This window comes from Blennius ocellaris, assembly GCF_963422515.1.
Source record: "Blennius ocellaris genome assembly, chromosome: 10".
NCBI classification, from domain to species: domain Eukaryota; kingdom Metazoa; phylum Chordata; class Actinopteri; order Blenniiformes; family Blenniidae; genus Blennius; species Blennius ocellaris.
In genome coordinates, this window is record NC_137659.1 from 6,212,558 (window position 1) to 6,239,209 (window position 26,652).

The window sequence follows — 26,652 nt, forward strand, 5'->3', positions numbered from 1 at the left end:
GATCTGTCTATCTTGTGTCTGTCAACCTGTACGAGCAAGGTTCTTTTATAAAGCACCCGGGCATTCAGCCAGGATCATATTTCAATAAACGTCACCTACCTTTGCACCTCAGATCATCTTCCTTTTCCTTTTTTTTTTTTTTTTAGCTTCGCCTCATCATTGCATGATCCCTTTCTGTCAACCTCTAAGAAGACGTGATTAATGTGTTTGACTCTTTAAATATTTGTGAATTGAGACAATATGTCTGTACATACAGAGGCCTGGAGGGGGCGAATCGTGCACGTGTCTTCACTAACTTTCTCTTATTCGGCTGCATAAATTTCATTCTCAACAGATACATTTCCGTTCTGCCTGAGGTCGTTTTAATTGGAGTCTCTGGCTAGTGAAAGCATTTCAGTGCGCTTGCCCAGACAATGACATGTTGAGAAACACTCGGTCTTACGCAACGGCTGTTGAATGAAGATGTTTCGTGGTTCCTTATTTACACAACTTGTTCAAGGCTCTTAACCAAATTCACTTGATAAGAAAATCTCTCCGCTTAGTCGAAGCTTTGAACACAAATAGAGAATTGGACTTTGGTGTTGAGAGGAAGCTTCAGAAGCAGCTGAACAACGGCAGTGATTGTTCATGTTAAACCTCGAGGCAGATGGTTTGTGTTGATATAATTGGTTGCTCTTTCTGAAAATAATTCATTCACTTTCTAAACTGCTGATCCATGTTGGTGTCATGGGACACTGATGCGGACCCCGGCTGACTATGGGTCAAGGAAGGAGACGCACTGCAGAGATATTCACGTGTATAGACAATTTAGGACCACTGTTTAGGCCCGGTTTACACATCGTAGAGTTTCAAGTGAAAATTTTGCATTTTTGCATTTTTGTTTCAGAAAGGTTACGCGTTTATAGAGGGATGTCTTGAAAATTATATCTGTTTGCATTGAAACGCTAAAAATTATGAAGTTTTCATGTTGGGCCACTAGTGGGTGCTGTTGTTGTGTGTTTTCTAAAAGTTCCACACGAGGAGGCATTTTCAAAACATTTGAGTGGCTCCAAGTTCCGTCGTCGTGTAAATGGACGCCAAAAATGCTCCTGAAGTTTTGCATTTTCACTTGGAAACGTTGAGTGGCGACCAATTCACAACAAATATTTCATCTTCCTTTCAAAATCAGTTTGAACTTTCCTTTTTCATATGAATATTTTATGTTCATTTGATCTTTTTAAAAAAATTTTTTGTTAAATTACTGTTGTTCAGTTCTCTTCTTAAAGTTCTTTTTTAATTATACTTTTTTTTTCTCTCGTTGCTTATGAAGACCTATATAAATATAGGTTGATTGATTTATTAACATCAACTGAGTTAAATATGCAGTCAACACACATACATTGCATCTTAAAATAATTAAATCTACTAAATACTGTCCAGCTGGATTAATTATCAGGAGATAAAGCCTTTATGACTTGATTAAACTTTTGCATGCTCCTTGTTGGGTATTTCCACGCTATTAAAAAGTAAATGAGCAACAGCATTACTGTCACCTTTATGCTCTGAATCTTTATCTGGTCTTATTCAAGTTTCACACAACATGACAAAGGTAAATGTTAAAAAAAATAAAAACGTGCCAAACTGTAAGATACTGCTGATACAACTTTGTGATGAAGACAAGTAAAAGACATTGAAGCTCTTTTTAACTGGCTGAGAACTTTTAATTTACATTAAATCTACTCCTATGGTATAAGCATACACTGAAAAAAAAGCAGGTCTATATGATTTTTTATAATGAAGGGCAAAAAATTCATATCATACTTTAGCAATTTGTAAGTATTTGGGTTTTCAATTCTTTGTACATGTTTCATTAAACAACTGCAATTGGTTGGATAAATAAATAATGTGACTTAATTCAGTCCTTTCAAGCAGTTATAACCAATCACATTTTATTGTTCAGTGAAATATGAATTAAATGCCCTTAATCATTGGTTTCAGACTGTTTTATTCATTCATCCAGAAAGACTAACATTGCTCTTACTCTGGGATTTAGGTGATCTGTCAGCTGCACTAAAGACCCTTGCAGTCCATTGATTTTAGATTCAGGCAATAATAACTTTAGATACTGTATACAATATAAAGAAATACATTCTCTAAGCAGTTTATCACTGATTATATTACAGAATATGATAAAAACAACTGTTTAATATGGTGACTGTTATGATTATTTAACTGGCATTTGGTTGGTACTTTTTTGTGTATGTGTGTGTGGGTGTACTTTGATTAACTATACATATATGTCTCATAAACAAATATCTCTCACGTTGAATGTACCACATATGTGTGGCTATGAACAAATATATTGTAATTTACTCTGTTAGTATATGATGCTCTTTATTCCATATTCTGTTACTCTATCTTAACTTCTTTGCTCCCTATAATCTTGTTATAGGTCTTTGTTCCTGTTTGTGATCAGTAAATACCATACCAGAGCAGAAATATATGCATACAAGCACTTCAACTGTTTGTGCAAGATGAAGCTGCTGTGATGACCAAATTTCCTCATGTGTGATTAATAAAGTCAAGTCAAGAGTCAAGATTTTTTTTTGTAGCAAGCATTATTATACAGGTATACATGCATAATACATTATTATACAAGCAGTGAAATGTGTTTGATCTTGTCTTATTGCTCTCCATAGATGACATGTGTAGATTATCTCGAAACGATGAGTAAGCTAATCCCAGTCTGCATGAAGAACAGGAAGCTGGTTAATAATTATTATTCATTGCTTTTCAAAGACATAACACGTATTTATCTACTTTCAGAGTGGATAGAAAACAGAGAGTCGGTTCTTTATGAACTACAAACCATGAATTTACTATTTATTTGAGTCAAGTAAGGTGAGGGTGAAGGAAGACTAATCACTATATAAATCTCCATTTTAAATGTAATAAAGTCAGTTATGTAATCCTTTGCCAATAGTGTCATAGGATATTTGACCCAATGCCACAGTAATATTTTGCCAGTAAACTAATAGACAAGTCTTTAAAAAAGCAAAATGTAAAAACTGCCATTAATATTGTAATAATGCATAAATAGGACTGCAACACTTGGATATCAAGGCTTTTTTCTGCAGGTTTTATGGCAGTTTGCCTGTTAGAGTAGGTAAACTGGATGATATAGTTGACATATTATTTCACTGAGGATAAATACCATCTAACTGCCTCTCAATTTTGGTTATGAAAAATTGTGTACTATTTAATTACATTCTTGGCGAGTTATTACATTATTGGCTTTACTACATTCAAAATGGCTGAAGTTAATACATTGATGACAATAATTATATTATTCAGTATAATTAGTTGGAAAATGATATGATGGGAAGGCTTGCTGTACATGGTTTGAATTATGTCCTGTGCAAAGTACTATTTCTGTAAGATACAGTGTCCAGTTCATCTGCTGTGATTTCTCTATTTGCTGTAATTCAACAGGTATCGCTTTTCCAGTTGCACTGGAGTAGTTCCTCTTAGTTTTTGTACTGATAAAAAGATTCATTACAATAAACACAAAGTGACCTGAAACCTTCAACCTATGATCCACTTTTAGTCCTGACCCATAGTTTGGGGGAAGCTTGTGCATATCTGTTGCGCATCTCTACATTTGAATACATTGACATGACGGTATGACTTGAAGCTTTCCTTAAACATAAAAATCTACATTGATTTGATGTATGTAAGACACTACTTCAGCTCCTTTATACAGGATTCTCAAGCTGTTTGTCCCTTTTGGCTCTAATTAAACCCACAAGGGTGAAAATACATCAACGATATTTACTTTCCCTTTTTATCATTCCCAGAAAAGCCTGATGAAAGCACCACAGTGGTTCAGGGTCAGATGTGACTTCTGCTTCATTTACATGCACCGAAGCTGTGTGCACATAGCATATCCGCTCAAAGCTTCCCCCAAAGCAGGCCGCCGTGTTGCATTCATGAGGATTATTTTTAACACTGGGTGACAGATACTAATGAGTCCTGAGTGGCTCGGTGGACATCTGATAGCACTGCACTCTGTTTATACTCTCTACTTGTTCTCACATCAGCTCTGCTGAAATCCAGTGAGGCGTTTCATTGGCCCACACTCTGTTTTCTTTGCCCGCTGCACATTGCAGCTCACTTTGGATATTTACAACTTCTCAACACAAAACGGTGCAATTAGATTGCAAAAAATATTTACAAAAATAGGCAAAAGTCAATGCAAGGCCTACCTATTGTTCTACCCAGGCTCTAAATTAGCTCTAAATTCGCTCATATACATTTTCTTTGCTCTGATTTATCAACAGAGTCCGTCAATGTATCGTGAAGTGTTCACTGTGACTGCTTCCTGCTGGCTGCGTGGGATGAATCATATAAATGAAGTGAACATTTGTTGGCAAAACATCCTGTAACTTCTTGAGATTAAAAAAATATATATTTTGGCTTTGTTGATCTCTATTCCTGGTTGTGACTGAGCATTTGGGGAAAAAAAAAAAATAAAGCCGCCCTGATGGATTAATGACGGTGAGCATTTGACAGAAGATGATGGTCCACTGCCAAGGGAACTTGGACTCAATCCGTGCAGTGATACACTCTGTTGTCTTCAACATGCCTTTCAGATCATCTGATATGTTGTTTTGCTCCCTTCATCAAGACACGTCGGAGAGGCCATTCATCAGAAGTCTATGTTTGGTACACGGTGGAAGAAAGTTAGAGCCGTCTCACATGCTGTGGACTGAATAAGGACGTTGATTCAACATTCACTTCTGTTGCAACCAATCATTTGTAAACTGCAGCTTACCCGTAAAGCAAAAACGAAAGGAAAATGATCGAATCAGAAATTACTGAGCAGCAATTGTCATAATTCATTTTTATAAGAAACTGAATCATGAGATTTGGCCTTTGTGCATACCAATAAATCAGTGTGAGTGTATAACCTCTGTGTGACCAAGTTTATTAGCCTGTTTGCCATTGTGAAACAGCCTGCCAGGCAGCCTCAGGGCTGCAGAGATTGTTGTTTAAAAAAAAAAAAAAAAAAGGTAAAAAAAAAAGGTTAAAAAAAACTCAACTTTTTAATCTGGCTTTTAAATTCATTTTTATGTATGTATGTATGTATGTATGTATGTATGTATGTATGTATGTATGTATGTATGCATGTATGTATGTATGTATGTATGTATGTATGTATGTATGTATGTATGTATGCATATAGCACTTTATATTACATTTATTGTATAAAAAGTGCTATATGAAGTTGATTTATTGATTGATTGATTGTTTGATTGATTGGTTGGTTGATTGATTGATTGATTGATTGATTGATTGGCTGGTTGATTGATTGATTGACACTTAAGGCACTCTTTTCTGGTTTTGGTAAAAGATGAAAAACACAGACAAAAGAATATAATGAAGTATTAGTATATTGTTTTTTGGTTTTTTTTTTTACAAACTGAGATCTTACCAACTGATCCATCCATCCATCCATCTGTGAATGATCGTAATATTTTCTTATTATTTTTACCTTTTAAAAGGGCATTGGTGTTTTTACGATCATAAAACTGTCAAACTTGTGTAGGAAGTCTGTTCTGGAAGATCTGAAAGATCCTTTCCCAAAAGAAGACAGCAGATTTAACATCTGTCACATGAGTCAAGATGAGAGTCTTTTGTTCAGGATTTAATCAAACAGTAAAACGCGTCACATTAAAACAGAACAAAGTTGAGTGCAGCTTCACTCGCAGACTGCAATAACAGTGATTGCATCGGGATTCTTTTACTGTGGTCGGATTGGAACTGATTAAAAAATCTGGTGTCCAACACTTGAATTGACTGCTTCTCGGTTTTCACTCGATCACACACACAGAACATTATCTTCACACTATCAACTGTCTTAAACATATTCAGCTGTCAGCTAAATCCTATCATATCCCAAAGCTTTGTTCTTTGAAATGACACCTCTGATGAGCTGAAATGCAAGTATATTACCACAAAACAAAGTCAAAACAAAGTGATGATCTTGGATTTTGTGGGAGGTATTACATAATCATAACTACAACTTTTTGTGGTATTCCCCCTTGGGTTTTGTCTTTAGGTATTAGCTACAATAACATGGAAAAGGAGATATCTGTTTTGTAAGAAACACGACTGAATTCTAAAAAGATAACATATCTTTGCATACAGAACACATCCTGAGGCTCAGGGAGAGTTTTATTCTGACTCTAACTGTGATATACTTGTTTTAACAATTTGAACAAAGTTCCAAAGTCTACCATAGACCTCTGAGTCTGTACCACGAAATTGTCCTCCCATTTAGCTGCAGTATAATTACAGTTTCGGAGCCGACCGGTCCCCTGGCCTGCTACCAATACAAATATGTTGACTCAGATATAAACTGGACATCAACTGCACTCATGGATTAGAAAAAGAAGAGAAACTGTTATGGCCCAAAGCCCAAGCCAAGCTATTCTGACAAATGAGGCCTTTCTGTGGCAGACAGCATAAACACATGCAGTGGCTTGTTTGACTTGAGCCTGAAGGGAAATGTGAAGCGTGAAGTTTTCTGAAAACTTTTGGTCAACATTGTTCTGCGCAAACTCTTATGAAATGCGCTTTGCCAAGCATTTCTGAAACGGACTCAAACCAAGAAAACAAACAAATGCTTTATCTTTAGGCCTGTCCCTCATTTGTGCAGTTTTCTGTCTCATGTATGTTCCTCTATGTGACCTTAACTGGCAGTCGGTCACATTTTAATGTAAGCATTTAGCACATGTCTCATGATAGCAGGGGGCTGGAGAAAAAAAACCAAACAAACATGTTTCACTCTTGCAACACCCTAAGTAACACAAGAGTGCAAACCACAATAGCACACTTTGGCATCTATTTTTTTCCTCTGATGATTTGTGGTTTAAACCTGTTGTTTGCATGTTCTTCCGATGAGGTTTTGTACACGATTACTCAAGCTGACTCCACTTAATTAGGAAGTTAAAATAGATAAAAGCATGTGATGAAGAGCCTGTGTGTCTCTCTTCTGGAGTCTGACAGTAAAAGTAAAGTTGCACTTCTTGTTGCTTCTCTGTTATTGTCATGTGAAGGCTGCATATTGAGAATTGGGACCTTGCCAGATGGGAACCATCCCAGTTCCGAGCTGATATAGCAATAGCTTCATGGTCACCAGTCTAAAAAAAAAAAAAAAAAAAAAAAAGTGCTTACACAAGAACATGCAGGAGCTGATAAGGGTTATGTTGTGCAGAGATGTCAAACATAAGGCCCATGGGCCAAAACCGGCTTCAATCCAACCTCCAAGCGAATGGTAAAAATTTCAAAGAAACTTGCAAAAACATGCATAATATAACAGTTACAGGAGAAGTTTTTAGACATTTCACTGTAGTTTTCACTAAAATTGGCTTTATGTTGACATTATACAAATATTGTACACATTTGTGGAAATAATTGAGCCATTTGGAAAAAAATATAGACATTTTCATTACATATACTCTACATCACAACAAAGAAAACCTTAAACGTTTAATTTTTAAGGTTATTAAGGCACTATCTTGCCGGTCTTGAACTAAAACGTGTGGTGAACAATGCAGCGTGTGCTTCAGATTTAATGAGAGTTTGCCCTCTGCTGTCAAATCACGTGCACTACATCAACTTTACTCTTAAGAAATTACACGTGAGGCAACAGACCAGCAGATTGTCTCAGTCTGTCCCCAAAACACCAAGTCGTAAAAACATCCACATGGAACCATTTTAATTGCCCGCAAAAAAAATACAGAGTGGAAATGGTGAGAATTCAGATTCATGTTTGCTTTTCACTTGTGTCCCCAAATCCCCGAAGCAAGTGGAGTGGTGTGGTTTTTTGTTTACAGTTCTGGGAACCAATCAACACGACGGAAGAGCCCAGGATGCTTTCATGTTTGATTTACAGCACACACTGAATGTGGCCTTCATAAAAGGTACCAATACACCATTAAAAGAAGAGAAAGCAATTACAAGCTGGTGTAAACAATTGTGGTTTCAAATCAGTGAAAAAATGCTCTGCGAATGTTTTATGAGGTCGGAAATTCATTCAACATGTTTGACAGACTTAATCTCATTGTGTATGCTCAGTGAAAGTACTCATTCTTGACATTGCTGCAAATCATGAGCATGGTTTTTGTTTTGGTTTTATGTCCCATCAGTATCTCACTCAGGCTACACAGATGAAGATAGAGCTCAAACTGCTTTTGTAAATGATGATGAAGATTGAAGCAGACACGCAACATGAATACATCATTGTTTACCTTCACTTCGTTACCGCTCCTATTGAGTATCCCTTTCTCCTGCAGTGTGGAGAGACATAGAGCTGAAATGTGAAAGGTAAACGAATAAATATGTCAGGAAAGAACAACACAGGGTCTCCAGATGCAACACTAGATTGTGGCCATGTGGTTCCCCCTTTAAACCCTGTCAGTATGAGAGCGATTAAACAAACTCAGGGCGGTGAGAAGCTCTATGAAGTGTGTTTTAAGGCTGCAGAGAGTTTATTTTTTCCCAATCAGGATAGTGATTTTGTTTAGATTTCCTGTCTGACACAGTGCAGCAATTCCTCAGATTAATCTGTAGCCTTTTTAAGAATGCCAAACAACACACTATATGATGGTTTGGTGAAGAAACAATTTGTCATTTCCCTCCCCAAAAAAGACAGTAATGCTGTTGAAATGAGAAAAACAAGAGCTTAAAAAAGCTGGATGAGACCCCCAGCATCACATTTGTGGAGGAACAGAGAGATATTCACTATAATGGTGATGTCATGAATTAAATTAATCTTAAATTATTGACAGATTTCCAAGCTTTGTTGTTACAAATGTAGCATGATTTATTCCCAGTTTGCATGATGGTGTTGTAGTGAGTACTACAACAGCACTAAGTCTTGGGACTTTGTATTGAGACTCCATGTTCTTCCCATGTATATGTGGGTTTTCTCAGAGTAGGCTGCTTTTATTCCATAGGCCGTAAACATGTATTTGAAGGGGATATGCAACATTAATTTACTGATTTCCAAGCTGTATAATTTGTTACAAATGACAGATATATAAATCTCACTCACAGTTGTGACTTTCCTCAGTGTCACGACTTTTAACAGCAACGTGCTAAATGAGATTATAGCGCATCTTCCTAATTAACTAATTGGTGCAACTCAGATTTATGTCCCACTGTCCACTATTATTTTAAGGACAAGAAAGAAAGCCAGACAACTTCCCTCTGATTTCTTTGACAAATCACACAGTGAATAGATATGAACACATTAAGCCGGCATCTTAATTATAAAGGAAATGTATCAGTTACTTTTCCTTGTACGTGCTGCTTTTTAAAGAATTAAATTTGTTCTAATTGTTAGAGTACTTACCCCAAGTTAATATAAAATATAAAATAAACAGTTTGTGTGTATATTTATGAGAAGTATTGTGTGACATAAGTGTATATGCAACACTCTTTACACAACGTAAGTATATCTTGATGACAGTTGGTGGTTTATGAGTAAAATGGCAACGTTTAAAAAAGTATTTCACAAATATCAATCTTTAACATCAAGACAGTTTCAGTATACATACAGTATGGTTATGTAGTAGTAATTATTTCCAGTATTATAGCGAGAAACTCCACAGTACTGTTGTGGTTAGTAATGTTGTGTTACAGTGAGAAGGTCTCCGGTTGGAGTCCTGACCTTTCAGGATGGAGTTTACACGTTTTCTCTATGCATGCATGAGTTTTCTGCAGTTACTCCAAAACATGCTCTGAAGTGGTTTTGCTGATTGTAATTTGCCCATGGGTGTTAATGTGAGTGTGTGTGTGACTCTGTGTGTTTGTCCTGTGGCGTTAAAGGCGTACTATGCCTTCAGCCAGCTGGGATCAGCTTAAACACCCCGTGACTCCATGTTGAATAAAGCCATTTGATCTCAGCCGTTGGGTCGTGACCCAAAAGTGGGTCGCTGGCCTTTGTCTGGACAGAAAAGAAAATTCTAGACAAAAATCAAACAAGCACCGTCTATTCATACCTCTGAGCAGTCGATGGTCAGTGGATAATAAGTTTAGTAAGTTTAAGTTTGTTTGCTGGCTGACGATGATGAAACACGAGGCAGAAATTGAGATGTGGGTTTTAGCATATTGAGGACAAAAGAGGTCAAAAAGTTTTGTTGAAGTCATCAAAACTGAAGGAGTGTGTGCATGAACAATCAAGAAATAAAGCAATTAACTTCATAATTTAACTTTTTTTTCTATTACTGTAATATCTATGTTCACACTGCTTTTTTATTGCAATAAACTTGAACAGTTGAATATTCTTATATTTTCTCCTTGCGATTTGAGGGGATCTAAAGCAAGACCACTGGTATAGAAGGTCAATGGATTTATTTGGTGTTATAAATGTTAATATGCATTCCAAACACTGTTTGGAAAAGTTTCTTATGTAGAATTTTGAAAGTTAAAATGGGTTTGATGTGTATTATCTGTGGAGTTACATTTAGGTGTGTGGAGCTATGAAAGTTACGACAGAGGTTATACATGAGGGGAACAGGATAGGATATTGGGGTACATGAAGGCGGTACAGGGGGCACAGCAGAGGGTACAGGGGGTAGACGAAGGCACAGGAGGGTATATTGAGGGGTATGGGTGGGTATATTGTGGATACAGGCATGTACAGAGGTAGAGGAGGGTATATTTTGATATAGCAGGGCACAGCAGAGGGTACAGGGGCGTACAACAGGGCACAGAGGGCATATTTAGGAGTACAACAATGTACAGGGATTAAATGATATGTTGGGGTGCAGGGGTGCAGGGGTACAGGAGGTCATATTGGGGTACAGGAAGGTATATTGGAGGGTACATGGGGGGTATAAAGGGGGTAAAAGATGGTACATGAGATTATATTGGGGAGAGAAGAGGGTACGTAGGGGCACGGTGGCAAAGCAGAGGGCTCGCGGCCCCCCTCACTGGACGGTGCCTCTCGCGCTCCCTGCCTCGGCTCGTGTTAAATGCGCGGTGGGTTGTGGGTGTGTGAGCGTCGAAGTAAAATGGCGGACTTGGCAAACGAAGGTGAGTGAGTGGCAGTGTGAGAAAAACAATGCATCTGCTCTGTCCGTGTCTACGATACATGTCCGCTGCCGACACATTTGACCACTGGAACGAAGCGATTCGGCCATGTGTTTACGGCGACCACGGGCGACTTGCAGCCCGGCTGCGTTTACAAGAATACAGCGTTAGCAGCCATGCTAACGATGCTAGGGGCACGGAGGCGGGTAATTCCCGGAGAGCTTCGAAACGCCCGGCTTACCTCCCAACAGTAGCTCCCTGCTATTTATAGTCCGCAAAACAACTTCATGTATTTAAACGCAATCGCACGGGGTTAATGGGTAACCGGACAGTGTGGGCTATCTCGCATTAGTTACGGTGTTATTATTCGGTGTTTACAGTGGCTTCCCATGCAGTTAGCTGCATCGTTGCTTCATTTAGGCGCGTAGAGTTAACAGCGTCAAGCTAAACAGTGTAATCGGCGTTTCATCGTTTTCCCAGATTATTACACTCGTGTGTAATCTGAATCATAACGAAGTATTTGGAAGGACGCGCAGTAGACGTATTGCATCGTTGTTAGTCTGCTGGATGACTCATGCTAACTGTAGCCAGGTAGCTAAACTCGGCTTAACGAAACAACCGGTGGAGGCAGCTATTTACTGGAGAGGGTCAGTTCGCGTAAGATCCGGCAGGTTATCACAACATCTTGACATGCATGGGTATCTAAAGAGAACACCATTGTTACATGTCGGTATTCTTGCTTTCTTTTGCCAGAGATCACTTTTTACAAGCTGCACATGGATACGAAGGTGGTAATTAAATATAGGTCACTCAGCAATTACACGTTTTCCTCTCTTATAGGTTTCATATACAAACCACAGCCGAGGGTTTGTGTCAGGATGGGAAGTGCTTTTTATAGTAGCAGATCTGGTTGTGAAGTGGATGTAATTTGGCTGGTGTTGCATGCTTTTTATGCCCGACAGGGATGCTAACACCTGCTCAGTGAAATAGGCCCAACCCAGACAGACGAAAACCTTTGTCTGTCTGCGTTATAGGATTACACTTCTTACAGAGGTTTCACAGTGAAGGTAGAGATGTTGGCAGCCTGAGGTGACATCTACCCGTTTCCTCTCCCCTGCTGATTTCCGTCTCTTTTTTCCCTCCATTATAACAATAACAGCAATGATAAATGTATTCCAACGCACATTCACTAGATGCATTTTCTTGAATTAAAATACATTCAAAATGGAATATAATTGTTAAAAGACATCAACACCAAGGACATTAAAGTATAAAGACATTTTAATAAAGGTGGTATTGGCTTTGCTTGCTTGTTCTCTTCAGACAGGTTGATTCTGCAGCCTTGCAACTTTAATTACAAAGGCTCAAATTACTCTTATGAACTGAATAGCACATCCTTGCAGAGGGAGTATGTACAATTAAAAGATCAGTTGAGTAAAGGTTTGATCTCTGAGGTTTGTATGTAAGGAGCGATAGCTTGAAGTCACGTGTAAAAGCAACAGGTAGCCAGAGTATGTCAGGATGGCTGAGATGTGGATCGAGATAAAAATGCAGACTGCAGTGTTGCGGATGTCTGAGAAAAGATATGAAATCATCCGAATGACTTGTGATGAAAGTTTGAATGACAGTGCTCAGGTTTTGTTGAGGTACAATTTTGATGCAATAGTATGGATTGATGATAATAATAATGGCCTCGTTTGTCTTTTTGAGAACTGGAGATCATTTCCATATAAAGAAGAAGATGATACCCTACTGATTATACATCTAAATGTATTTTTAAATGAAAGCTGTCACAGAAGCAGAAAAAGCCATTCAGTTTCATCTTTGCATTGGATTAGTAGCAGCGATCCTCATACAGTGTGTAATAATCTGTATAAGTTTGGCCCTCCAGTACAGAGAATACATTTGTGTAGTTCTCACCGTGATCAGTTTTGCCAATACCTGTTTCTATGTTGTTGAAAATACTATGCTCTTATTATTTTGATAGCTATTTACATGATTGATTGCCTGATGAAGTTTTGTACAGTTCCGACATCTCTTCTCTGGTTTACACTGAATCATAGTCGACATTGTTGGCAAGCACAATAATTCATTTTGAGCCAGTTTATTTTCCCATTTCCTTTCTCTACACCTACAACCCTACATTTGCCTTTCAAATCTACTGTTTAACTCACCTAACACTTAGAGTGGTGCTTTAATCACACACACACACACACACACACACACACACACACACACACACACACACACACACACACACACACACACACACACACACACACACACACACACACACACACACACACACACACACACACACACACACACAGTTTGTGAGACAGTCTCTTCCAGCCACTGTAGCTTATACAATGTTATAAAATGATCCTGTGGTGTTAGACCAGGGGTGTCAAACATAAGGCCTGCGTGCCAAAGCTGCCCCGCAAGAGCCTCCAAATCCAACCTGCCAAACCACCAAGCAAATTATGAGGAATTTCAAAGGGAACTGATTTTTTTCAAAATAAATTTCTTAAGGGTAGCGAACACAACACTAAGAGCTGAGCTGAGATATCAGTGATGCTGCCTGAAAGATAGAAAACTGACATGAGCCTCAAACCCATGCTGTCGGGATAAGTTTGTAAAACAGCCATATTGCGACAGCGATATGAGACGTTTTTTGGACTCTTCACTGCATTTTACAGAAGGTTTCATTAAAGTCGTCTTGATGTTGAGATTAGTCATTTTCAGCAGTAATTGTTTGGGTTTTTTCCCCAAAAATATTAACATTTTCATCACATACATTTTGTGCCACATCAAAGAAAATCTCTTAAGTTCAAATTTAAAAGTTATTTTGGATTTTTGCCAATCAGGCCCACTAATATGTGTTTGATACCCCTGCATTAGATGATGTTATTCATTCCATGTGCTTGGTTAGCTCTTTCTTTCGTTATGAACTGTAAATCTTGAAAACAATTCAGAGGCGACTACTGTGTGCTTCATGCTAGTTCTTGGATGACCAGCCTACATCTTCTCTTAACAGACAAGCCTGCCATAGCACCTCCTGTGTTTGTTTTCCAAAAAGATAAAGCACAGAAGGTAAGTTTGTATCAAGACACATTTTACTTTTCATCTCCATGAACCTCAAATTCTTAAAGATTGTATTGCAGTTGACTCGATCAATGTGCAAACTATTTAGGTTGCTTTTAGCTTTTTCTTCATTTTGGAGTGATTTAGACGATTTGCAGTACTTTTTTGTTGTTGTTTTGCAGCGATCTGCAGAAGGCTCAAGTGCAGAAGATGGAGAAGGTAAATCCACATTTTCTTAACCAGCCTGGCTTGTCCTTGTAAAACTCAAATCATTTTTCAGTCTTAATGCTTTATTTCCTTTTCCAGATTCAGATAAAGATGAGGGAAGCTATTGCCCCCCTGTGAAAAGGGAAAGGACCTCATCATTCCCACCCCCACATTCTGGTAAGGACACGTGGTGACTAAGCAGACATTTATTTTCTTTGGTTCTTTTTGTGGCGTTTTACACGTTGATTTGTATGCTGAGCGCAATGCCTGTCTGCTACTTTGCAGTTCCCAAGAACAATGTATTCATGCCCTCCAGTTTCTGCCAGTCCCCGACTGGGAACTCTGACTCTGAGCCAGGTGAGCTATCTCCACCACCATGAGTTTAGTTTCACAGCTCAAAGCCCCCCCCCCCTCCCCGCAGCAAAACTGTTGAGTTTCAAAGGTCAAACTTGTCATTTTGTCCACAGTTTCAGGCAATAAACTTTGGAGGCTAACTGAAACTGGGAAACAATAACATTTAGCAGCCTGCTGATTTCATTTTCTTAAGTCATTATTGCCAATAAGACTTGTGACGTTTTCCATATCCCGCGTCTTTTTTCTTTATAACCAACTGTATTTAACTCCCATGTGGTATTTTTAACTTCTGAGCCAGGGCCTCAAGTATCTGCTGTGGGAGACTCGCATTATTCATGGATTAAAAAAAAAAAGTTTAGCCACACACACGACTTCAGTTGCGTTTTCTCTTTTAAGAAGGCTAAGTACGAGTGAATGCACATTGAAAATAGTCAAATGTATGGTGAACTGACACTACATTGTCTTTTCAATGCAGAATTTTTGTGAATTGTTCTTCACGTTATAACTGAGCTTTATTAAATGTGCCATGTATTTGGTGAGGCAGGAGTTTCACATGTAGCCTTGTCGTTTAGCAATCCCCATTCTGTTTTCATTCAGTACCAATGAGCTGATAGCCACTTCTATCTACTGCTAACACACAATGTAGTACACTGTGTCTTTATTGCCCTTTTCTTGCATTTACCCGGGAAGCTAGTTGTTGTTAAACTGAAGAAGGAGCTTCTCAACATCCCGTTTGTTAATATTGTGACACCCTGGCCTTAAGTGGCCCGTGATCCTGCCTGCACTTATTTTAGTTCTGCTTTGGTGCCAAGTTAAGCGACACTGGTAATCGTGGGTATGATTATCAATAATAACATGAATATTTGTTCTATGCAAGTCACTACTCGAGAGGAGGGAAGCTTTTCTGTCTAACCAAACTGATAGAAAAGATAACACAAGTGTTGCTCTCAGATCTTCTGCAGTGGTAATTTTTCCAGTGAGGTTAAATGAGGTTCCACATATGAACAGAACCATTTTGGCTCAGTCGTGGATGGTTGTGCAGACGCTGTGCTTCCACTCTGTTTTTTCATTCTTTACTGTGAGGCTAGTTAATCCTGATGATTAAAAATGTTGGATGTTCACTGAGTAATTTGCCCTGTTATGTATTTCCTTTAAAGTTATGTAACTTGGATTAGCATAATCAACTCTAGTCTTCGTCAGTCGTCATAGCTCAAATAAAATTAATTTTAAGGTTTGTCAGAGGACTGCCCAAGAAATGAGGAAGCAACTGAGTCACATGTTTCAAACTTCCACCCGTTTCTGCCACCATTTCAAATTGCACCCCCACTCAAGTATGAAGAATCCCAAGCTTTGTGGTCTCCAGCTGCTCACACTCGCACTAGACTGAGTCATTGATTCTACTTCAGACTCCAGCAGCTGTCGCATCTGTCAGTTACTTCCAGACTTATCTGACATCCAACTAGACAGTTCTCACTTTTTGAGGACGGCACCTCAAATGACAGATTTTTCTTTAATATTTTGTCGTACATAAATGATGAAATGGCCAAAGCCAAATTCTATTTTAATGTTTATTTAAAAGCATTGTGTTTGCTGCTTTGATGTGGCTGAAGGAATAGATATGGGTTTTATATAATATATATTCCAAATGGACTATGAAACAATATGTAGTGTTGTGGGTTTCTGCTAAACACGAAACTGCATCAAGAACGAAGTTCCTGTGTCCAAAAATACTGTCGTGCTCATACAAGGTCTGTAGTGGTGTAAGCAAATGAAACATTTGGCATGGTTGCATATTTATGCACTGTGTGGGGCCAGTCTCTTATCAGTATTGAAAATCTGATCAAAATCAAATCGATTTTATCCTCTGTTTAGGGGGGGAAGTTAATCATGCACTCACAAAAAAGACATTTGTGTTTGGAATCTTATTTTTAAAGTGATACATATTCTGTCTAATCTCACTGAGGTTGTAACTACCAATGGAAGATGAAATGTTATTCTGCAATACACTATAAAGTAATGAAATGGAAGTCGAAGGTTTAAAAGAATTGAATCTAAACAATAAAATGACTTGTAATCAAACTAGCTAATTCATATAGGAAAATGTAGAAGTAAAACAGTAGAAGAAAAACCAATTGGTGGTGAAATGCCTCGCAGTGCTGTGAGTGGGTGGCCGATCTGGTGACGGTATTATTAAATGTGACTTTTTAAAACCAGGTCTCATTGCTTGTGTGGTTGTTTGTCCTTATTGAATACGGGCCAGTCTGCCCTTCATATCCTGAAAAGGAGCGTGTTGTAAAATGAAAATCAGACTCGGGTTTGTTTTTGCTTTAAAAAAGAAAAAACATGTGTCCTGACTAGTTAAAGGTGCACCCCAATCATCTGCTTGTAATAAAGCAGTTTGGTTTGTTTTCAATTTTTCAATTTCTCCTCTCCCCTCAAGTTGAAATAAATGCACAACCATCCCAAATATTTAAGAGCTTCATCAGAGGTTGGACATCCCCAGTGTTTGTGTAATGCACATTTTCCACATCCTTTAAACCTGGAACATGTGATAGCTGAGGTTTAAAGTTGAAATTAAGTCGTAACTAATTGGTGGATCATAGATTGGTTTCTACGAATGCTTTTGGCTCGCTGCGTCAGTGCTGATTGGGGCTGGGTCAGGCCGGCTAATAAAGCCGCTGAGATGGAGAGCCGGAGGTAGAAATAGACGAGAGGCCCGAGAGCCCTTCCAGTCCCTGCAGAGAAATTGGATTGCAACACAACGCTTTGTTGCTCTAAATGGGTTGCTGTGGTGACTGGTCAGAAAAGAGGATCATATCCATTTAATATTGATGTAAATCAGGGTTCCCCTTCCCCAACATTTCCCTCTTCTTTCCCTTCTTGTCACCAGAGGAGAAGCCTGTGGGATTCCGTTTAAAGCCACCAACTCTCATCCACGGACAGGCACCCAGTTCAGGTCCGTCGCTGATTAGAGTACAATTAGAGTTTCATGAATACAATTTCCAGGCAGTGTTTTAAAGTGTGTGTGTCTCTGTTGCAGGTGTCCCAAGTCAAAAACCCAAGGAACAGCAGCGTAGTGTACTACGTCCTGCAGTCCTCCAGGCACCAGCCTCTAAATCACATATAGAGTCCAGTGAGTACCACTCATATCAGCCAAAGGCTTCTACCTTTTAAAATCTCTTGATCTTGTAAATGTTTCTTTGTTTAATTGTCGTATCTTTTCTCCAAGCTACTTGAATTGGTACATTTTATTTTCTATTTGACTTAATGCTTCAAAGGGAACTCATTGAAATACCCTTGAGACTGTTATTACCTTTAAGCATTTATTTATTTTTTAATTTTTTTAATATCCACAATAATCATTTGGAAAGAGTAAAACTGAGCAAAATCGCATTTCCATATAAAAAAACAAATGCCTCCACACTACTGAGTTGCGCAAAGATGCCTAAACATATTTCATTAGTCATGTACCTTTATCTGCATTAAAATGTTTTCTTTTAAATTGGATTTATTTTAGTTTGGCCTTGTTTGTGTCTTTCTAATACTTGATCTTAAGCCTTCCCCCACACTTCCTTCCCTTTTCAGTTTTCTTGTCCTTCCTCATTTTGTAACATGGGATTGTCGTGGTTCATTCATTTTACGTCCATATCACAATAAATGATGAGCCTCCTGTGCGTTTGTGTGCTTAGATTCCAGTTGTGGAACCAACGGTGTGAAAAAGTCCTCAGATGGCGCACCGCCCCAGTCACTGTTTCTGAACAACACAGAGCACTCAGACAAGTCACAGGTGAGAAGGTCATGGTGATCACCAGCTTTTTCATCAGGACTGATTAAGTTCTGCATTTTCTGACTATATACACACACACACACACACACACACTTGCATTCTTAAACTGTGTTCAAATCAGCATATGAAATGCATCAACACATTTTGTTTCTACCAGTAGCATAAATAATTGCTGATAAAGCATTGTTTGTTTTCAAAGAATTTATTTTCAATTTTGTTCTGTTATTGTAATTAGTAGATCACTTTAACACAGGGGTCTTTTATTTATTCTAGTTCTGCTTCTTTTCGGACTGGAACAATGAAACTATGGCATAATAACATCTAACAATTATTTATATGTGAACAAAGAAGTTAAAAATGGGGCCCAGTCATAGCACTTTTTTGAAATAACAGGATTAAGTCATTATTATTGTCATGTAGATGGCTGTATTAGACCCTCCAATGGGCCAGTTTAGGCCCTCGGGCCACATATTTCACACCTCAGCTTCTCCATGATTACTATAATTTTTCAAATGTTCAGCGTCATTGGGAATAACTATTATAATTTAACTAACAAGTACAGGCCCAGAGTCTGTACTTCCTTGCAGTGATCAGGAGGAGGATCCCGTTTTTTTTTTTTTTAATGAATATGTACAGACACAAAGATAAATACCTCATGCTGCCACTGTTTGTAAGATATTAATTATAAATAAATACCAGTTATGAACACAGTTGTCAGCACCCCACCAACATCCAAATTGGTGACTCATTCGTTAGCAAAATGTTTGTGTGAGAACAGCAAACATTTTTGCTGCATTAATTCTGGAAGTATGTACATTACGTGTCAGATTAATTGCGATCACTTGAGGAATAATTAAGCCCAGATGTTACTTTCGCTTGCATAAACTCGCACAAACTACAGACAAACGAATGGAAACACTTTTGCGTGTTTGTGGATGCTTGCGTCATTGATGGATGCTTAAAATTGTATTATTTATTTTCCCCACAAACCATTCCAAGCACAGATTTTTTTTTTTTTTGTGCACAAACATGCACAAACAAATTCTAATGGTTGCATTCATATCCCGATCACAATAGGTACCGGCCTGATGGAGGAGCAGTGCACAAAGTTCTTTAATGTTTTATACAACCGGCTGCAAGCCAATTTTTAGTTTGTGGAAATATCCAACAACATGCCGACATCATAGACGAGGCTTAATGGAATCGCTTATAGTTGTGAGTTTGTAAGTTCTTAAATCAAAGCGGCGTATGTTGGACCAGCTGATGCCAGGATGCGTGTGTGTGTTTTTGTAGATTTGTGGTGTGTGGTTGGATCCCCTTCATTTATTTCTAGCCTCAGTCATCTACCCGCCATGTAGAAAGTGTAACGTACTGTGCCTGTGTTTTGCCATGCACAGTAATTAACCGCGTTGCATGTCAGGGAAATGGATCTAAAAAGAATCAGTGTATCAGAAGTTAAATAAGTTTTATTAAAGCTCCTTTGACTTCTAATAAAAGCCACTCGTTGTTGTCGAGCGGTTTTTTCCCCCTTTTAGATCATAAAAGGCACATTCAAGTAATAATGAGTGGTGCATTTCTTTGGTTTCCCCTTTTCAGAAACATGAAAATGAGGACGACGGAGCAAGTGGTGAGAAAGATGGAGGCAGAGGAGAGAAAGACTCGGATGTAGCAATATCATTTGTGTTTGGTCAGAATATCAAAGACAGAGCAAAGGTGGGTGGTTTGTCTGGAACATTCAGCAAGCTTGTTTCATGCACAGAATCCAATCCGTATTGCATATGTAAATTATTTAATTGTGTGAATGGGACATAATGGGGAACCGTATCAATACAACTCGGCTCCATTTATTTATCAAAACGGCAAACTTTCATTGTGATTGGGCATTTGTTTACATGGCAAAAGTGCTCAGAGCCACTGAAAACGCAACGTTGTGAAACCGGCTCCCGAGGTGGTACGGCGCTGCCTCGCATGCACACCACGGCTGTAGTGAATACTTCAACGGCACGAACTCCTGGCCTGGCATTCTAACCACATTGTTTTCAGCAGTTTTGACATTTCCGTGGAAACGGTCATCGTTTTTCAAATATATCTGTGTAGAAGCAAAACTTTTTCAGAAATGAAAACAAAAACGATCCATTTTCACTTGACACATTATGCGATTCCTCCCCAACAAGCAGACTCCTTTATCTACATAGGACTTTTATGGCTAACCGACAGAGGCAGTCAGTTTTTTTCCAATGATCAGATTTGTAAAATGCATGTAAACCCATCAGATCATAGCATTACAATGAGATTACTTGCAGCTATTTTTCACAGATTTTAGTGGTCATGTAAACATTCTTTCTAAATACGGAAGCAGAACATTTGATTTGAGGCAGTGAGAAGAGCAGCTTTAACACCTCACTCTGAAATTTCACTCTGAATAATGCGTCACCTCATTATAGATTTTATTTTGTGACAGTTTCCTGCATCGCTGGCTAAATTTCAAACTGCAGTAACCAGGTTCAAAGGAAGGAATAATTCACTTCCGGGAATTGTACACAAATCATTTCTCGATGGGAGGGGAGCTGTGATTTGAGAGGAAAACATGACATTTTTACTTATTTAAAAAAAAAGAAAGAAAAGAAGGGCATGTGTAAATATAAAAAAGAGAAAACAAACACATTAAGAGCAGCTGGGAAAGGGAAAATCTTGTCAATAGAATTTTGTATTTATTCAGTTTTGCCAGGTTAGGAATGTGATATAATTGTGAACTTTGGATTGTGATAATGGGAATAGTTGTGCAAATAATCCAAATGAATGGAAGTGTCTCTTGTGTGGGTTGTGGTTTTAGTCTGATCGCATTGCCCATTTCAAGACGTCTTCCTCTTGTGTTTTTTCCTCCAGTTGGAAGAGAACAGTACAGAAGACAACTCAAAGGATAGTGTGCCTCCAGACTCTCAATCAGAAGGCACTAATTATTTCTTACAGTACATCTCAACCCCCAGGTAAGTCTGCTTTGCCGTTCCTCATATTGTTTACACCTCTTTTGTTTAAATCTGGTTTGAAATACTCTGTACTTTCCTTTCCAGCTCAAAAAATGCCACGAACAGTGCAGACAGTGGATCAAAGTTTGTTTTTGGGCAGAATATGTCTGAACGGGTTCTGGTGAGTGAAAAACAATAAAATGTGAAGTGATATTGCGCTCACTTTTTTAACAAACCAGCATTTGTTGTGTCTTCAGAGTCCCCCAAAGGGTGAGTCTTCAAAAGAGGAGAATAAAGAGGTTTCAGCTGCCCCTGCTTCACAGACGCCATCACAGGAAACCACCCCAGAGAAGGGTAAAAACACAATCCCACTGCCTTCTGGAAAAATGTCTATTTGGCTCAAATACTCGTAGCTGTAAGCGAGACTCTTGGAGAGACTTGAACCACGACGAGCAACACAAAGACGACCTGTGAAGTGAAGAGACGCGCCTTTGAAACGGTCTTCATAACAGACGCGATTACTGTATCATCTAACTAATGAGATGAGCTCTTTTGTTGTAAACACATTCAATCATTAGATTGTTGTAGAGACTTCAGTTGGTTTTTTTGTTTATGAAGCCACAGACTTTATCATCAAGCTTCAGGTCCTGTACAGTTGAAAAGGTTCTCGGGTCCCGTTCAGAAGTGTTGATTTCTAGTGAAAACGTTTGAACTCTGTTTACACGACAACAGTGCATTGGAGTCACTGAAAACGGCTCCCATGGTTGAACTTTTTGAAAACACTCGGTTGAAAGCACACACACTCTTGGCAGACTGAGTGCGTGTGCTTTCATTACAAAAACAAACAGCACCCACTAGTGGCCCAACATGCCATCTCCATGGAAGCGGACATCGTTGTCAAAACGTTGCCGTGTACACGCAAATATTTCTGAAATGAAAACACAGAAATGATCACTTGAGAAGTTGTCGTGTAAATGGGGTCTTGGGTATTTCAGTGCACTGAAGACCTGAGCCTTTGCTCGCCGTCATGCATGCAGACATTGAGTTACAGGCACACAAAGCTCCGCCTCCATGAAATGATCCACAGCACCGTGTTCAGCTGCAGAGTCAAGTGATGATCGTCACCCCGCACCGCTGGCCTCTCCAGGACTCTTCACAGGCAGACACAGGTGAAGCTAAAGTGTAGCTTCTTCACCTCCATGTTCTGTCTCCAGTGAACAGTGTGTCGGAGTCTTTGGAGGAGTCTGCAGCAGCGTACACCAAAGCCACAGCCAAGAAGTGCATCTTAGAGAAGGTCGACGTGAAAACCGGAGAGGAATCAGAAAGCAATGTTTTACAGGTGAAAGACGAGCTCACTGCATTAAGTTTTTGTCGCGTTTACTCATCGCCGCACACTCACAGCGCGTCTCCTCCTCCTCCTTCAGATGCAGTGCAAGTTATACGTGTTCGAGAAGACCGCTCAGTCGTGGATAGAGAGAGGTCGAGGTTCGCTGAGGCTCAACGACATGGCGTCGACAGACGATGGCACGCTACAGTCCCGTCTAGGTACGTACAAAAACGTTGCAGCTACTTCTCGGGGGTGAAAAAGAAAATAAACAAAGTGGGTTTCAAGACAGATCCTGTCCTCACAACTCCACGCATGATTGGACTGGGAAAATTCCAAGTTGATGTTCGTTTGAGATAAGGGATGATGGGAGAATCTCTCCTGTCGGTTGTTTTAGTTTTGTCTTTATTTTTACCATTCCTGACTTTGGACACAAGGGGGAGCCCATTCCTGTAACCACTACTTTGTCAAGTGAGACTGCACCAATGTAAAAGTCTGACAGAGTAAGAAGTGAAACATGAACTTGAACTCAACAAATAGGACATAGAAATATCCATGTTTAGAAATGTACTTTTTAAAATATAGCACTGTATTAGTACAGAGTGTGTTTGTTGAAGTTGTGTTTCAGTGCTGTGCTGTGTTTGTGCTCTGATTCCCTCCAGTGATGAGGACCCAGGGCAGCCTCCGGTTGATCCTCAACACCAAACTCTGGCCGCAGATGCAAGTGGACAAGGCCAGCGAGAAGAGTGTACGAATCACTGCCATGGACACGGAGGACCAGGGCGTCAAGGTCTTCCTAATATCGGTGTGTTCTTGATTTTACATCCTCAAGATGAAAACGCAAACGGCCCTGATTTATTGGCTCTCTTCCAAAATCACCGGAAGTTTTGTCAAGTGGCTTCGCAGGGACACCCGCTACATGATCCATATATGTGATTGGTTGTTTTGGCGCCGTGGTTGACCTGCGTCTGCTCTCCCCTCTCTGTTCTTCAGGGTAGCTCTAAAGACATAGGTCAGCTGGCTGCAGCGTTACACCACCGTATCTTAGCCCTGAAGAGCCGGGCGGAGCAGGAGCCCGAGGCTCCGGCAACAACCATCCCCGAAGCCGAGGTACCGCAGTCCAACGAGGAAGACAGCGACGAGGAAGACAACGCCTCGGCCTCCGCTTCAGCCTCCACTCCTGCTACAAGTCAGTGGTTTATATCATTTTTGAATGCTCACTTAGAAGCGTTGTACAATGACGGTACGCAAACGGATCACCCAGAAAAAAATAGGATTTGTTTTTTTTTTCCCAATTAGAAAAAAAAAGCCCCACATTAAATAATTAGATTCACTCCATTCTTCCCTCAAAAATAGGTGGTCAGTTTAAAAGCTGATGCGATGACTTGCTTTAAGTAGTATGTTGATTCAATCGTGTTTATATTTTCATCTTTTCTCCACAACTTGAGGTCAGTCCCAACTAACAAACATTGATATTTAGTGTGAAATGATTTCCAAATAGTCTAAATATTGCACTTTAGACAGATTTAAGTTTGTCATATGCACATCAGTAACATGTTTCCCTGCAGAATGAGTTTCTTTGCTGTCCACAGAGAATGGCAACAGTAAAATAGCACATAAAAAGAAATGGCGCAAGGTTGATTTAAAAACTATATACAATATTTAAACAATAAGCGGTGCAAAATTAGATAAAGAAGAGTTTGCATGAAAGAGCCCATTTCAGTGCCACATCTGAAGCAAGTCTCGTGCCACTTCAGGCTTTCCTCTGTTGTTAAATACAGTAGGTGTTGAAAATGAAGCATTGAGCAGCTTCCTGCTCTGACGTGTTGCGCCGCCTCTCGCCTCCGCTTCACCTTTGCCAACCTGCTGCCTGCTCTCTTCCTGCAGGTAATTCAGAGGGAGGAGAGGGCCAGGCAGCGGGAAGCACATAGCGTCTCTCTCGGACGGCTTGCCAAGATGCTGCTGTCGATGCATTTTGCTGTAGGCATCTCCATGGACACCCCTTGACCAACATGGGTCCCCAAGACCAGTACTTTTGGATATTAGAAGTCTAGCTCCAGGAAATAACCCCCCCCCCCCCCTCCCCCATGCCGGAGTGTCTCACCCAACTTGTGCAGTTCATCTTCTTCTGCATTCAGCGTAATATCTGGAGTTGTTCCTTCCCTCCCTCTCCTGTTTTTGTGTTTTATTTTTGTTTTTGAGTACTTTTTTTTTTTTTTTTTTTCTTCTTCTTCTTCCTCCTCTCCCCGATAGCAAAAATAAAGACTTCAAAGCTTTGGTTTGGGACTTTTCTGCTCATCATATTGATGAGTGTAAGGGTGTTTTCCTCTACATTTTAAAGTATGGCACATGTTAAGACTGCAGTTTCTACTTTGGGACCTTTATACTCACTCAACAGACGTGTCTCTGGACGCCACACATCCAGGGGAGCTTCATTCACACTGTATTTGACTAGTCATTAAAGTTGGTTGTTCTTGACATCAAACCACATCCAGCCTCCCTCTTGCTCCCACTCTTCCCCCGCCCGCCCGCCCGCCCGCCCGCCCGCCCGCCCGCCCGCCGCTCCTCCCCTCCCATCCCGAACCAGTCCGTGTGTTAGGTTTTGGCAAATTGTAATTTATTTTGGGCTGTCATTTTCATGAGGCATCTCAACACATATGTGCTGTTTGTAATGGCTAGCCAAGACCACTCAAGTTGTCATTAATAGCAGTTTCTTATATTTCCTATTGACCTATATTATAGTGAATAAAAGACTGAAACAACACGGTTTCTGCAAATGTGAGTGAGTGATTTGAGGACAAAAGGGCAGAAGGATTCGCCTCAACTTCTTTTTTCTTTTTTTTTTTTTGGTCTAAATTAAGATGTATTCTTCACCATGTACTTTTTTTTTATTTTTTTTTCTAATTTTGAGAGGAATTAACTCATCAGACCTGCATGTAACTGTTTTTTTTTTCCATTTCTTTTCAACATCCCATGCGTTTATTGTGTTGATACATATTTTTATGTTGATAATATACAAACTTTTTATTCATTTACATTTGGAAAAACATGTTGGAATGAAGATTAAAGTTCATGTGTGGAACATTTTGAGTGCTAACTGTAATACCCTGTGAATGTCACAATGTACATTTTGAATATATCATTTTAGTAGCGTACCATGTTTTCTCATCTCCAACCCCCCCTTTACAAAAATAAACCATTTTGGACTGATTGCAAGTTTTCCCTTTGAAACATGATTTTAAAATCTACATTTATACAAAATTGATGCAAAATTTTAGTTTTGATCTAAATATGTTTTTTAATTTTACTTAAATGGAAATGGATTAGTATTTAAAGTGGAGCTGCTTGTAGTTTCTAAATTATACCAAAGGGTAATCTGTCAAATCTGTTGACGGGACATTAGTGTGAATGTGAATTAACCCCCCTTCCCCCCAAAAGAGCCAAATGAACAAAATAAATAAATAGGATTTGTTTCACTTAATGTCAACAGTTTAGGATGTCGGCAGCAAGAGGCAGGCGCATAAAATTCCCTTCGGTGTTTTCAATTTCAGCTCTTGTTTGTTTACATTAAAAAACTGCTTCACAAGTTTTGAATGCATAAATAAATATTCTAACTCATGTCGATACAGGAATATATATTTAGAAACATTCTTAATATCTCATGCAATATTACAACGTAACGTCGATTTGATTTTTCTTTTTCAATCGCTGAGCTTCATTGTCGACTGATTGTGCCCACTGTGTGACAGGTGTGTGTTGCTCACTTATGAACATGGCGCTTCTCTCATAGAGTTTTTAATTTGCAACACTGTCATCTGGATCACATGTGAAGTGTCCTAATGTCCCGT

The 26,652-nt window shown here is 39.3% G+C and overlaps 1 protein-coding gene across 5 annotated transcripts; it reads left to right on the forward strand.

The window, feature by feature from the left end:
• Window positions 1-11,031: 11,031 nt before the first annotated feature.
• On the forward strand, window positions 11,032-26,015 carry ranbp3b (RAN binding protein 3b; the record flags this gene model as incomplete). Of its 5 annotated transcripts, none has more annotated exons than XM_080502903.1 (17): window positions 11,032-11,085; window positions 14,120-14,175; window positions 14,349-14,385; window positions 14,473-14,550; window positions 14,659-14,730; window positions 17,618-17,683; window positions 17,768-17,860; window positions 18,417-18,514; window positions 20,111-20,227; window positions 21,401-21,501; window positions 21,586-21,661; window positions 21,720-21,834; window positions 22,695-22,819; window positions 22,905-23,025; window positions 23,467-23,609; window positions 23,798-23,993; window positions 24,692-26,015. In XM_080502903.1, the coding sequence occupies 17 exons, from the start codon at window positions 11,064-11,066 to the stop codon at window positions 24,733-24,735; spliced, it is 1,560 nt and encodes a 519-aa protein (XP_080359029.1). In that variant the 3' UTR covers window positions 24,736-26,015. The 5 variants fall into 5 exon arrangements, with proteins under 5 accessions (XP_080359029.1, XP_080359030.1, XP_080359026.1 ...); XM_080502904.1 differs by having other exon boundaries at window positions 11,064-11,085; window positions 21,738-21,834; XM_080502900.1 differs by lacking the exon at window positions 11,032-11,085 and having other exon boundaries at window positions 14,092-14,175.
• Between the last annotated feature and the right edge of the window lie 637 nt (window positions 26,016-26,652).